This window comes from Leptopilina boulardi, unplaced genomic scaffold (assembly GCF_019393585.1).
Source record: "Leptopilina boulardi isolate dan_hultmark-lab unplaced genomic scaffold, ZJU_Lbou_2.1 LbouV2_114, whole genome shotgun sequence".
Lineage (NCBI taxonomy): Eukaryota > Metazoa > Arthropoda > Insecta > Hymenoptera > Figitidae > Leptopilina > Leptopilina boulardi.
The window spans coordinates 270,203-285,619 of record NW_026137657.1 but is presented as its reverse complement, the minus strand read 5'-3'; the positions used below and the strand labels follow the sequence as shown (position 1 = coordinate 285,619).

At 26.9% G+C, this 15,417-nt stretch overlaps 2 protein-coding genes and 1 long non-coding RNA gene across 4 annotated transcripts; 1 reads left to right on the top strand and 2 right to left on the bottom strand.

Annotated features, from left to right (window-relative positions):
- The first annotated feature begins 236 nt into the window (after positions 1–236).
- On the top strand, positions 237–11,343 carry LOC127282555 (nipped-B-like protein A). 2 transcript variants are annotated; one of them, XM_051306876.1, is made up of 3 exons: positions 237–384; positions 462–687; positions 1,775–11,343. In XM_051306876.1, the coding sequence occupies exon 3, from the start codon at positions 2,205–2,207 to the stop codon at positions 8,739–8,741; it is 6,537 nt and encodes a 2,178-aa protein (XP_051162833.1). In that variant the 5' UTR covers positions 237–384; positions 462–687; positions 1,775–2,204; the 3' UTR covers positions 8,742–11,343. The 2 variants fall into 2 exon arrangements, with proteins under 2 accessions (XP_051162833.1, XP_051162823.1); XM_051306866.1 differs by having other exon boundaries at positions 240–384; positions 459–687.
- Positions 8,729–13,925, bottom strand: LOC127282565 (coiled-coil domain-containing protein 112-like). The gene is made up of 5 exons (XM_051306890.1): positions 13,670–13,925; positions 13,442–13,542; positions 12,524–13,367; positions 12,177–12,392; positions 8,729–12,109 (listed from the first exon to the last, which is right to left on the bottom strand). Exons 1-5 carry the CDS (start codon positions 13,900–13,902, stop codon positions 12,076–12,078), a joined length of 1,428 nt encoding a protein of 475 aa, XP_051162847.1. The 5' UTR covers positions 13,903–13,925; the 3' UTR covers positions 8,729–12,075.
- A 425-nt stretch (positions 13,926–14,350) lies between these two features.
- LOC127282551 (uncharacterized) lies at positions 14,351–15,405 on the bottom strand. The gene is made up of 2 exons (XR_007843216.1): positions 14,724–15,405; positions 14,351–14,649 (listed from the first exon to the last, which is right to left on the bottom strand). It is a non-coding gene; the product is annotated as an uncharacterized LOC127282551 (long non-coding RNA).
- Positions 15,406–15,417: the final 12 nt, after the last annotated feature.

The window sequence follows — 15,417 nt, the reverse complement described above, 5'->3', positions numbered from 1 at the left end:
TTAAATTATATATATATATATATATATTTTGGAGTAATTATTAATTTGTAAATGTGAAAATAAAGTAAATGTGTTTAATGTTAGTTGGTAAATAAATATTTCGCCATATACTTTTTCCAATTTTACAAAATTTGTACATTTTTAATTAAAAAATATTAATGAAAAAAGTGAAAAATGCTTTCGCGTGCCATGTGAACAGAGCTTAAAAGTGATTTGAAATCCGACGCCCGGAATCAAGTACGCAACTTCCGCGATCTCGCTGCTGAGCATTGAGCAAAATGGACGCCTTTGTGTCTGTTTTCGTTAAATTCACACTATAAATAGTGTTTTTCTCGCGATCAATCACATCTGAATGTATGTTGTTTACATGATTTAGCAAATAATGTAAGTGAAAGTTCTATTTTGCAATAGTGTTGTTTGTTTCACATTTTGATCGTTCTTATTTGACTTCTATCAAGTAGGCCACAGCCACAGATGACAATTGAGTGGATTTCTTGAGAAGAAGAGTTTGAGAAGAAAATTGCTGAAGGAAGGACTGCTACAGTTATCCAGGATAAAAAATATTCGTGGCATTCTACCAATTGATAAGTCGCTAGCTGAAGAGGAACCAAAACTTGTAGTTAAAAACGTTTCTTTGCTTATTAAGATCGTTCAGCATAAATAATCATTGGAATCAGTTAACTAAAGGTAAATAACAAAAAATTTTCTCAAAATAACATTAACTTTACTTTATTAATAATATTTTATTGTAAATTTTTTTTTATTTTGTTCAATTTAACAATGTTATGAGATTTTTAATATCTAAAATGATTTTTTGTATTAGCATTAGCATACACTGCTTTGTTTATATGCATTTTTCGAGTATGTATCCGTTTTATCGTTATTAGGTACAAAAGTATGTTGAAAACTTACATTTTGCAAATTTTTTTAAACTTTGATAAATTATTAATTGTGAATTAATTGAAAATTTGTTTTCTATTAACAATTTTTCAAAAAATAATTAATTATTTTTTAAACAAATTAAAATTATTATTTTTATTAATATTTTTGAATTAGATTTTTCTTTAATATTTGTTTATATAAAAATAACTATTTTGATATTGTTATTGTATTTAATTTGTTTGTTTATATTTTTATGATTGAATAAATATAGTATGTAGGGGAAATAATTTTTATAAATTTTCTTTTTTATTTAAAATATAGACGAGATTTATTTTGAAAACTATTTTTCATGATTGATAAATCGCATAATTGTTTTTATCGATACATAAATGTCATTCTAGTATGTTAAAATAGTAAAACATGATAAGACAACAAAAAAATATATATTGTTTCTTTAACAATAAAATAAATTACAGTTTAGATAAATATCAATCTTTTTTAATTGTATATACAAAACTATTATTTATTTAATTGTAAGCTTAGAAAAAACAGTTATGATTTTATAAATCTTTTAGATGTTTTCTATTTTTTAATTGATAATTACTATGTTTTGTTTTTGTTAACATTTGTTTATATTTATTGTATTATTATCAAAAATATTTGAACAAACATTTTTAATATTTTTTTTATTCAAAAATTTTTTTATCAATATTGAACATGTTTTTCCATTAAAATATTTAGTGATATTTTACATTTTTTAATGAAAATTTTTTATTTTCTCTTGATATGTTTTTACTTTTTTCAGGATTGTTGAAATATTAATGTAATGAATTTATTTCATAAATCATAGTAAAATAATTGTATAAGAAAATTGATAAGCTATATGTTTTAGGGTAATCATTCTAAAGGATCAAATCATGGATCGTTTACTGCAAGATCCAAGAGCTTCATCAAAATTTGGCTGAATTATTCAAAAGTGAACAATGGGAACTTAAAAGAGACTGCGTTAAGTTCCCACAATTAACATTAGTGTTAGTGTTGTTAATCTTACGTATTATTAGGTCGAATTTGGTAAAAAAAAAAGAAAAAAAAAAAGTAGCGATAGTGGATTGATCTAAAACGTTGAAAAATTCAGTGATGATTATTTTCGATTTTTCTGCCGATTGTGCAAAAGAAGACATTTTATTTCCCTTGAACCAATATCAATGGATCATTAAGGGTAAAAATTTTTTTATAAATAATACAAGTGATTTTTCTTGTTCAAACAAAAAATTGACATCCCAAGGAAATCATCTGTAAGATAATTTGTAGGTCGGGCTGTAATGCCAGAACAAATCAAAGTCAAAATGAATGGGGTAATTCCAAGTGTACCAATAACAACCCTCGCAGGTATTGCGAGTCTTTCTGATTTATTATCAGAAATGCCCCTGCCCACGCCATTACAACAAACTCCATTAACCAATAAATCTCTCCTTTTTCATCCTCGAGTCGCAGAAGAAGCACAAATATTATTAAGTGTTCGGGATGACAATTTAGTTCCACAATTGATATCCTCATTATCTCAGACATCATCAGATCATATTGAACTCAAGGATCATTATGCAAATACGGAACAGTCCCTTGATTCAGAACAAAATACACCTGAATTATTAAAAGCAATACTTGAAATAAATCCGCATGTTTTTAAAGGACCACAATATAATTCACCGAGAAATTGGTCACAAGGCACAAACGTATTACACGCAAATCAATCACCAGCAAGTTGTGGACGATTTTCCCCATCATATTCAAATTCCTCTGGATCAAGGCATACGCCACAAAGTAGTCCTGCTCATTCGGCCGCAGCAAAAACGGTCCTACCTCCTCCCGCAACTGGCATATCACATGCTCAGCATCCAAGAATGCCAATTACACCTCAGAATTATGCGGAAATGTCGCAGATGTCTCCGTTTGCTGTGCCTTCTCCTTCGCCACGAGCGAGCGTTATAACGGAACAAACAAGAACATCAACGACGCCACAACACGCGACAGAAGATTCTGCATGTACAATGTCAAATGTTAATCCTCAACCGAATATGTATTCACCGGCTCATATGAATTCACCGAATACACCATTATCGAGTTTAGGTAATTTAACTCATAATATGACACCAAGACAAAATATTCATATGACTTCACCGATGCAAGTCACTTCGCCAATGCAAGTGGCATCACCCATGCAAGTTGCATCTCCAATGCAAATGACATCACCCCTTCAAGCTCCATCGCCAATGCACACTGACGTTGTTCAACATCAAAATATAAATTTACAACAAAATATATTCGATCCCGTAATACAACATTCAATGGACAATCAGAATATGGTTTTTCAAAATACAATGCAGGATAATTCACAATTTGTCCTCGATCCAACAACAAATATTCCCGATATCGCCTTAACATTAGAAAATCTTGATTCAAAGCAAACTGATTTAGAAAATGTGATAGCTGATAATACCGGAAGCAGTAGTATAACACAAATATTTGATAATATTCAACAAAATTGTTCAGAGAAAGATCAAAAAGTGCCAATGAAAGAACCGGTTGTAATGCTAAATAGGTTATCACTCGCCGATCAAGCGCTAATGCAAAAAAGTTTAAGTGCATTTGTTGAAAAAGCACCAACACGCGCTGCAAAAATGGGTTTAATGAATAGTGAAACAGTAAAATCAGATTCTGACAGTGAGGAAGAAATTGGAAGAAATAATAAACATTTCAAAGCAAGAGCCAAGGAACGACAAGAAAAAAGGGAAAAAGAAAGAGCCGAAAGAAAAAAAGAGGATAATAAATCAAGAAGACGAAAGAGAAATCATGATGATGATGTGGATTATGTTGAGGACGATGATGATGAGGATGGTGACAGCGATGATAAAAAAGAAAACAGTTTATCACCATCAAAGCCAAAAATTAGAAAATACGAGAAAAAACTCGTGCCAGTATTGGCAAAATTAAGTGTTGAAGAACTTATGGAAACAAATACTTATCAACGTTTTAATTCAACGATGGATACAATTTTTGAAAATACCGAAGACGCAGCAAATATGACAGATGAAGAAGATGATGGGAATGTACCACAAGAATTACTTATTCAAAAATATCATTTACAGGAATTATGTACAGAAGCTGCGAAATTAAAAGCCCTTGGAGCAATGGAATCAATACCAACTGATAGATTAGTGAGGCTTTTAAATATATTGGAAAAAAATATAAGAGACGGTGCTAAAGTATCGCCACTTGCCGATCCAGACGATGATGTTGCAGCAAGTCGAAGATGGTCAAATTTAGTAATGGAACGTGTACAACGTGCCGTTGACGCATCCCTTGTCTCATTACATATTATGACATCAACAAATATGCCGAAAACAGTTTATCTTGAAGATGTTATTGATCGAATAATAATTTTTATGAAATTTCAATTACAAAATACAATTTATCCCTCATTTGATCCTGTCTATAGAATAGATTCAAAAAGCAAGACTGACACTTTTAATTCAAGTGGACGAAAAAAGAGAGGTCACACAAAAGAAGTAAGAGAAAAGAGTATTCTTCAAATATATAATAAAATGACAGAACTTGTTGGTTTATTGTCGGAATTATTTAATATTCAAGTTCTCACCGATACAAGTGTACTTCATGCCTCAACATTGGGTGTATCGCCATTTTTTGTTGAATCAGTAAGTGATTTACAATTGAGCGCATTAAAATTGGTTACTGTTATTTTTACAAAATATGAAAAACATCGAAGACTATTGTTGGACGATATTTTGGCATCAATAGCAAGACTTCCAAGTAGCAAAAGAAGTTTACGTTCATATAGACTTAATTCCGAGGATCATATTCAAATGTTAACAGCGCTTGTATTACAACTTATTCAATGTGTTGTTGTTCTTCCAGAAAATATTGGTCATGATAAAACGGGAAGAAAAGAAGATGACGTGGAGAAAAAAGAAGAAAAAAAAACAAGTCACGTTGATGCTGATCTTTTGATTATTAATAAATATGATAATGCAACAAGAACGGCGGCAAATTTTCTTCGTGTTTTTCTCAATAAATGTGGTAGTAAAGGTGACGAAGTTGATTATAGACCATTGTTTGAAAATTTCATTCAAGATTTATTAGCAACAGTGAATAAACCCGAATGGCCCGCCGCTGAATTACTTTTAAGTTTATTGGGTAAATTATTGGCTGGTCATTTTTCAAATAAAAGTTCCGACATGTCATTAAGAGTTGCGTCAATTGATTATTTGGGTGTTGTTGCTGCAAGATTGCGAAAAGATGCTGTTAATTCTGCCTGTAAATTATCAACAATTGATCAAATTATCAAGGATATTAAAGCTGAACAACAAAAGGATTCCGATTATGATAGAATTCATGATCAGGATATTAAAGGACTCACTGAGGATGAAGAAAGAACTGTATTTTTACAAAAAGTACTATTAGATTATTTGGCTGTTAATGGAACAAAAGATGCATCATTGGGTTATGCGAGACATTTTTATTTGGTACAATGGTATAGAGATTGTGCTGATGAAAAAACACGCGTTAGTCATCAGCCAAAACACACTAGTCCAAGTAAAAAATCACATAAAAAAAGAACGAAAAAGAAAAATAAACATCACAGTGATGAGGATAGTGATTCAGATATTGAGGAAATTGATCCCGATGAGAATGATAATAATGAGCAGAAAAATTCCGAGACTTATAGAATTATTGAAGATAAAAAGAAATTAATAATATCAAAAGTTCGTCCCTATAGTTCGGGTACGAAACCTGATATTTTGCAAACTTATATTGATTATAATTCAGCGGAATTAATTTCACAATATTTAGCATCGAAACGATCATTTTCACAAAGTTTTGATAGATATTTGATGCAAATATTACAAGTGTTAACAGAATCATCGATTGCTATTAGAACGAAAGCAATGAAATGTTTGACAATGATTGTTGAAGCAGATCCTAGTGTTTTGGGTAGAAATGAAATGCAAATGGGAGTGAGACATTCTTTTCTTGATCATTCAACATCTGTTCGTGAAGCTGCTGTGGATCTTGTGGGAAAATTTATACTCAGTAGACCGGAATTGATTGATAAATATTATGATATGTTGTCAACGAGAATATTAGACACTGGTGTAAGTGTACGAAAAAGGGTTATTAAAATTTTAAAAGATGTTTGTATGGAATGTCCTACATTTCCAAAAATACCGGAAATTTGTGTGAAAATGATAAGAAGAGTAAATGACGAAGAAGGTATTCGTAAACTTGTAATGGAAGTTTTTCAAAATATGTGGTTCACACCAGTTTCAGAACGACCGACTGTTGATTCTGAGGCATTATTGAGAAAAGTAATGAATATTACTGATGTTGTTGCCGCCAGTAAGGATATGGGACTTGAATGGTTTGAACAACTTTTGGTTAGTTTATTCAAGCCAAAGGAAGATAAAGATGATAGTACAAAAATGCAAACGGAACCACCAAAAATTTTATTGACAGCGTGTAAACAAATTGTTGAATGTTTAATTGAAAATATTTTACGTCTTGAAGAAACGCCACTTGATGGTATTGAACATTCAGAAAAGAAAGGATCATCACAACGATTGGTGGCTTGTTTAACGACATTGCATTTATTTGCAAAAATACGACCGCAACTTCTTGTTAATCATGCAATTACACTACAACCATATTTGAGTTTAAAAATGCAAACACAAGGTGATTATCAAATTATAAGTAGTGTGGCGCATACTTTAGAACTTGTTGTACCATTAATTGAACATCCAAGCGAGACATTTTTAGCTCAACTTGAAGAAGATTCAGTGAAATTAATTTTACAACATGATAAATCAGTGGTTGCAAGTTGTCTCTCATGTTTAGGTTCAATTGTCAACAATGTTACAAGAAATTTTAAATTAATTCGAGATTGTTTTAATAAATATTATGGACATTTAACGGAATATAAATTAAGATACGAGAAAGATCCAACGCATCCTATTTTATTGAAATATAGACCATTCTTTCGTCGTGCATTATTTACTGTTGGTTTATTATTACGGCATTTTGATTTTACTGATGCTGAAGTTATACAAGGTTTACCGGAAAATATCAAGGATCAAGTTTTCGATACTTTAAGTTATTTCGTTCATGTTGATAACGAGGATATTAAATTATTCACTCTCAAGTCAATTGGATCTCTTTGTATAAGACATTATGAATTTATGATGCTTGATGAAATTAAGGAATTGTATCATTATTTATTAACATCTGAAGTTGCATCCGATAATATGAGAATTCAAGTTTTAAATAATATTGAAATCTATCTACAGGAGGAAGAAACAAGAATGATTAAGCAGGATCAGGCGTGGGCAAAACTTTCGAAACATGAAAATTTGAAAGAAATGGGTGACGTCTCTTCTGGAATGGCGAGTACAGTTATACAATTATATCTTAAACAAATTCTCGAATCGTTTATACATCAGAATGTGAGTGTGAGGCACGCTTCATTGAAAGTTATTCAATTGATTCTTGCCCAAGGTCTCGTTCATCCTGTTCAAATTGTACCCTATCTTGTCTGTATGAGTACTGATTGTGAAAAAATGGTGAGCCACAGTGCAGATAAACAACTTCAAGATATAGAAAAGAAATATCCTGGTTTTATTCATATGAGAGCACAATTTGGAATCAAACTCAGCTATAGATTGCAAAGTATCCTTCAAAATGACACAACAGTTCGTGGTATGAGAACAAAAGAAGGCGAATATCCTTCGGGATTAAATGGATTTCTTTATACAATTTTGCGAAGCACAAAACAACAAAGAAGAGCAATTGTTCTTTCATTTTTGAAACAATTTGATGAGACAGCTAAAACAAGTCTCTCACAAATGCTCTATCTTGCTGATAATTTAGCCTACTTTTCATATCAAGTACAAGATGAGCCACTTTTCATTATTCATCATATTGACATTATTATATCAATGTCAGGAACAAATGTTGTACAATCATTCAAGGAGAATTTATTACCAAAAGAGGGAAGTTCAAAGATGCAAAATTTTCCCGCTGAACAGACAATAATGATTGGTCCTGATGGACAGCCAAGAGCTGATCAATTACTCTCAACTCTCGAGGATGAGGAGGACGATGAAGAAGATGAGGAAACACTTTTGTCACGTTTACCCCAAGATACACGAATTCTACGCGAATTAATAACAGCGAGTCAAGGTTTTTTGCTTCTTCTCACATTGAGACAACATTTAAAGGATCTCTATGGTTTTTCAGATGCAAAAATTGGTCAATATTCACCGTCAGAAGCTGCCAAGGTCTATGAAAAAGCAGTAACAAGAAAATGTAGCTTACAATTTAAACCAAAAGCAACATTACAAAAATTAAAAGAAGGTGAAAGCAATGAAGAATTAGATGAAGAGGGAAGAAGAAAAATGTTAAAAGCATATTTAGATTTTAAACAATTAATGTTGAAATTTGATCCTGAAGATCCCGATGAAGATGGCGATGGTGAGGGTAAACGTGAGACAATAACACTTCATGGAATGAATGCCGATTCAAATAAATTCACAGGTGGTACTGTGACTATTCATGAGCCAATTGCGACGAATATTAATTCAACGGATCATTCGAATAATGCGATTAATCCAATGCCACCAAGAGTTCCAAAAATCACGATTCACGCCAATCCCGAAATGAAGGAGCACAAAAAGCAACGTCAACATAAAACGGAAAAAGTGAAAAAACATAAGAAGAAAAAACGAAGAAGAATCTCTGACAGCAGTGATAGTGGCGATGATTGCAGTGATCCTGATTTTCAGGTGTGAGTGACGTGTACATATTACCTTAAAAGAAAAAAAAAAAAAAAATACATTTTTCGTCAGTTTATTTAAGGTTTCTAAATAAAAAGTGTCTCTCGTGCAAAACAATCGTCGATACCGGTGGTGGACGCTCATTTGCGCAAAGAATAAAAAAAAGGTCAAACTATACGTCAAGAAAAAATACTGAAATTAGGGTGGAGCGATTAGTGAATTGTTATATTAATTCCACGACTGTCCAATATATTTTTTTTTATTTTCTACTTAATAAGATCTTCATTTTTTTTTTGAAAAAGAATGTTTTCAAAAAAAAAATTTTTTTTGTGAATTTATCTAATTGATATTATTTTCAAGTGAATACATTTTTGAAAAATTGTCTAGTAGGTACAAAATTGTTTTTTTTTTTTATTAAAAAAAAAAAAGATTCTGTTTGTGATGTTGCGTTTTGAAAATAAAAATTTGGTCATTTAGAGAAATATTATTTTTCTTGTGATATAAATTATATTTGGTAACTCTTTGTAAGTTACTGTAAATGGAAAAAAAATCAATTCTAGACTTTAGAAGAAGGAATAACTTTTTATTGTATTTTAAATTTTACTATACAAATATTTCTTATTATTGTTATTGCATTTTTAAACCAATTTCAATTATTGAAATTTTTATTCATGAAATATGTAAATGTTTAATCGAGTCATATATTATATATATATTTTTAAAAATTATTTAATGTGCAAAATAATTTAAATTGTTCTTTTTTTTGGGCTCCATCCTAATTAATCAGTTGAAAAAAATGATCGATGATCTAGGAATTAATTACCCTGATTGTTCAAAAAAAAAAAGAAAAAAATGATTATAAAAAAATTGTTAAGTGCAGGTTGATCTTGCTCTTCAGAATCTTTTGAAGCTTTCTCTGGACACTTTAAATAAAGATCGAATAGGAAGTTTAACTTTGTAGTACAATATAGAGTGCTAAATAGTTAACGAAGTTTCACTCGAACAAAATTATTTGTATGTATATAAATAACGTTATTAAGGAAAGTACTATTCTTGCATTGTTTAATTTTTCTTTTTTTTCTTATTTGTTTTTTTTTAATTAAATGTAAGAGAAAAAAAATCATAAGGACCATTGTCTTACAAAAAAAAATTAGAATGATTATTAAAAAAAAAAAAAAACAGGGAACTTTTGTCAAAATGCTTTTTCTTGAAAAAATTCGAATTAAAACACTCTCCTCAATGTGTATATTAAAAAAAAAGGAACAATGTGGTAGAATGAATTAACTATAATATACATTATACGAAAAAAAAACGTTGTAAAATGTGTACATAAAGAAAAAGAACTTCAAGTAAAATATCTTATTTTCTTACAAAATAACGAAGAATACTTAAAATTTTGTTACAATATTAGGTATTTATTCTGAAATTTGTTAGCGCAGTTTATATATTTACGAAACACCATTAATTTTTTAAAGAAGGCAAACTTCTTTTTTTTCTAGGTCTTGAAGTTTTATCGTTTTTGGCCAATTGCATTTTCTTTTTTTTGTGTATTAGAAAAAATTTCTCTGATTTAAGTTCAGAGGAATTTCATGAAAAAGAAAAACAATTTTTTTTTTATCAGTTTAAAAAAAAAACGCTGTGTAGCTAATTTATATAAGAAAAAACGACAAAGTATCCCACTTTGCGGATTAACGAGTATTTATTAAATTTGTAATTAGATTTCGATGATTTATATTGTATACATATTAATATTTAAGTCGAATGAAAAAAAAATCTGAAAATCGAATTTTTATGATTTTATTTAAAAAGAAAAAAAAAAAAAAAAAACTATATATAATAATTAACCAGTGCACGCAATATGAATGTTCAATGATTTGCGATAAAATGTCTCTTGCCGTTGAGAATTAAAAAAATATATATATATGTCTTTGTCTTTTGATCGAAAAATGTTAATTTTTGTCTACTTTTATGGGAGAAAATTTAAAGAAAATCCGTGACAAATTACTGAGGAGAAATTTACATTGATCTTTTTTTTAATTTAATTTCTTCTTAATAATTTTTTTAAAATCATTTTCTTTAAAAATTAAGTGTGAATGAATTGCTTAATACACTGTTAAGAGCTGTGATTTTAGATGACGTTTTTCTTCACAAAAAAAAAAGAAACGTAAATGCGCCGAAAACATTTTTATTATAATTTAAATTATTATAGAGACATTCATGACTTGGCGAACTTGTGAGGTTTGTTTTAACAGTGTGCATATAAGAGTGCGTGGAATTTTTTTTTTATAAAAAATAAAAAGCGGTTAAGATCGTTAATCTGAGCCTCACCGTCCTTTTTAAGCGTGCAATGGTAGAATATAATAGAAAAAAAATGCTTCTTTTCTTACGAGCTTGTTTGAGTTTTCTAAAATGGATTGCTATTATATATATATAATGTTAGGAAATAGAAAACTTTTAATTCCGTCAATTCGCTCGATAATCCGTACAAGTGGCGTTTATTAATTAAAAACTGATAATAATAGAATAATACGCAGTGTGTGAGAAATTGTATTGTACAAATTTTTACGTGTGTAAATATTTATTATTAAAAAATTATTAAAAAAAAAAAAAAAAAAAACAGTAGATAAATCTCAACTGTTTTTTGAAAAAAATAATTTTAAAAAAGAAAATTTGGAAAGTATAATTAGAGAAAAGAAACAAAAAAAAAACATTTTCTTTTTTGCGAAAAAACTGTGTCAAGTTTCAATTTTACACATTTATTGTTTATTGTAATAAAATCCTATAGAAATAATTTTTAATTTCAAAATAATTATATTTCTACTTTATATATAGTTTTTAGAATTATTATATTAAGAGCTCTATTAAAATAAGTATTTCCATGAGGTGTTGAAAAAATATCGTGTCAAGTAAGATCCAATTTTTTGCATCCTACTAGACACAATAAATGACACACTTGTATTATAATATTATTGTATCTCCTAAGTTTTTGTATTTGGTAATATAACGAAAATATCAATTGACGAGGAAAAAAAAAAGGTTAATAGAAATATATATTTGAGTAAAAATGTTTAGTGTTAATCGTTATCCATAACGTTTGTCACAGTGCTACCTAAAAAAAAAAAAAAAAAAAAATTACAACTTTGTAAAACTAAAAAGAGAAGAGAAAAAAAAATGAAAAAGGGTAACTATTGTTCTGGATAAGATATAACGCTCGTTTACTCATAACTTATTATGTACATCGTCTGAAAAAAACGATACGTTCGTAAAGAAAAATAAACATAAGTATATATAATTAAAAAATTTAATTCATTATCTACCTAAAAAATTGTTAATTAATTTTTTAAATTATTTATAATGATTCAACATTATGTTTTCCCGTGGATCTGAAATAAAATAATTTTTTTTATTTATTTTGATTTTACGAAATTAAGGTAATTCAAAAAATCTTACATTTTTGGTAAATCCTTGATGTAAAATAATTCCTGAGTTTGTTTTTTTTTATTATTATTATTTTTACATTTTTCTTTCCAAACTTGGGTATATTTAAGTAGAGTGGAAACACGAATTTCTGTTGATTTCTTTTCATTTTTTAATTCCTGTGAATTATTTTCTCTCATTGAACTTAATATTTTCTTTCGTTTTTCTATGTAACAATTATCTTGATCTCTGTAGGGTATATTTGTAATTAGTGTCATTATTTTTAATTTAATTTATTTATGAAAAAACAAATTTAAAATTTATAATTATAAGTTGGAATTAATTTTAAAAATGTATTTTAATTATATTTATGCTATTACCTAAATGACATAATTAAATTAGGTGATTTTATTATTTTTTCCAATTTACTTTCCTTTGGTAAATCTTTTGAAAAATTTGTTTCTAAACGTTTTTTTTCTTTATATTCAACTACGGCAAGTTTTAAACGTTCAGCTCGGATTTTTCGACGATTTTCTAAAAATTTTTTTGTTTTCATTTCGAATTTTATTTGTTCTTCATGCATTAATCGTTCATTTTCTTTTTCCTCTTTCCATTTTTTAATTAATTCTTTTGATTTTTGATTATCAATTATTGTTAAATTTTTAGTTAATTTATTTGTATTGATTTTATTTTCTTTATTGGAAATATGAAATTCATTTTCCACTTTTTGAATAATTTTAGAATTTTTTTGTTGACGCCAATTTTTTATAGCTGACTTTTGCTGATCTTGTAATTTCAAATAAAATTTATACCACGCTTCATGATTTATAATACATTTAGTTGTTAAATCTGGACATTTTTTTTGAATTGCATACACTAATGATGGAATTGTTTTATGTTTTTTTCTTAATTTAAGAAAAAGTAAATGATCCTCATTAGTCCAATTTTGTGTATGTCCTGTTTTTGCTATTAAACTACTAAAGTTTTCTATTTCTTCGAAATCTTGTAAATTTATAGAATTTTTTTGATTATGATTTTTTATTAATATTAATGTATTATTTGTAAAATTACAATTTTCATAACGGCTCAATGTTGAATTAAATTCGATTAAATTTAAATTCAATGAATTTTCATCTTCTTTTAAAGAATCGATGCAATTATTTTTATGAAATTCTTGAATTTTCTCCCAAAGTTTGTATAATTTTGTTTTATATCCATCAACATCTTAAATGATTTAAAATATTATTTACACGGTTTTGAAAAAATATAAATATATGTAAAATATAAATTATAATTACCTAAATTTCCAAAATTCGAATCGTTGATTACGTTTTTTATATCGTTCCAATTTTCTTTTATGTTATTTACTGAATACTGTAAAGAGTTATGTATTTTTTTTCTAAAAGAAATTTTTGTTCATCAATTTAAGAAAAAAAAAAAAGTAAAATATACCTACTTTTAATAATAAAATAATAAAATATGTTTTTTTTTAAATTTTTTAAATTTATTTTTTAAAAAAATTGTACCTTTCATGTGAAAAATTCAGATAATCATGTTGAAGATCCTTAAGAATTTTAGAATCAATTTTTATATTCTCAAGATGATTAGCTATTGTTTTTTCTATTATATGTTCTTCTTGTTTTAATTTTATTAATGCCTTTAAATGTTCATTTTTTTTAGCAGAACTTAATTTTTTAATATTCGAATTAGAATTTATCATTGTAGTATTGTTTTTTTTTACTTCATTTTTAATATCCATTGTATAAGTAGATGTAGATTTTATTTTCTATAACTTATTTTTAATGTAAAAATATTAAAACTATTTTTATAAAATAAAAGTAAATATAAACTACAGTAGAATTATTTTTCAATTTTGTTGATTTGGTTGCTATATGTGTCAAACGGATTAATTATCTCCATGGTAATAATTATTGATTTTCACCAAATAATTTGAATTCTTTTCGAATTTTTAAGCAAAAAACAATGATTTTTAATTAATTTTTGTTTTTTAATATAAAAAATTGTTAAAATATTAATATCTGATTTTCAACTAAGATATAAAAAAATTTATATTTTTATTTATTATAATTAATTAATTTAAAGTGATATTCAATTAAATTTTTATTTATTGATTTTTTTGCTTCTTGTATATAAATAGTTGGTAGATTATCGAAGAGATGTCAGGCTTTGCATGGAAATTAAATCAATATAATTAAAAACAATTTAATTATTATTTTTTTTAAATTACAATTTTTTTCAATTAAAATTTTTTTTAATTGTATTAGTTTCATATTTTAATACATATAATTGAATAAATATATTTTTAAAAATATTAATTATACAAAATATCAGTTAAACATTTTTTTTTTTTACAAAATATAATAATTTATTTTCCTTTTGGTTTTTTCCAAAAATATATTGTCTGTCAGCATTTTGTTGGTGATGGATTTAAAAACTTTTTCCTGTTTACCGATGGTAAAATTCAAATTTGAAGTGTACAGGAAACCTATAAACAATTTTTTTATAATTAGGTATAATTAATTTAGTCATTAAAAAATAATTTTTAAATATAAAACTTACATTAATTTCTGTTTTTTTTTATTAATTGTTTATTATCAGCGCCTCCATAAATTTTTTGATGATGTCTCGTTGGGAGTCATTTTCCAAACAGGAATCCAACTGAAAATTAATAATTTCTTTGGCAGTAAAATAGTTCAAAAAAAATTTTATAATATAATTTTATACAAAATTTTATATAGTTATTTTTTAATGACTAATTTCTATTTTCAAAAAGTAAATTTAAATTTCAAAATTATTTTTAAAAACTAAAATATTATTTTATAATATTTATAAAAATTGAAAATTTAATTTATAATGATTAACAAAATTAAGTGGAAAATGATGTAATAAATTTTATATCATTTTATAAAACCAGGATAATTGATTAGATTTCTAAGAAAGAGGCAAACGTCCTACATTAAAAAATCTTCTTCATCCTTTGCCTATATTTTAAATAAAAGAAATTAAATGTTGATCTTAATCTAAAAAAGGAAGCTGTTTTTTTAAATCGCGAATTGCCTCGAATTTCTATTTTTTTTTTCCCTATAAAAATCAATATATCTTTGGTCCATAAAAGAATAATCCATCATTATTGAATTGTTTAAAAAATTAAAATGTAATTTTAATTTTTAAACAATTCTTTTGATTTCTACAAAGTAAAAAATAAATAAATAATTATTTTATTCGATATTTATTATTTAATTAAAAGAAAAAT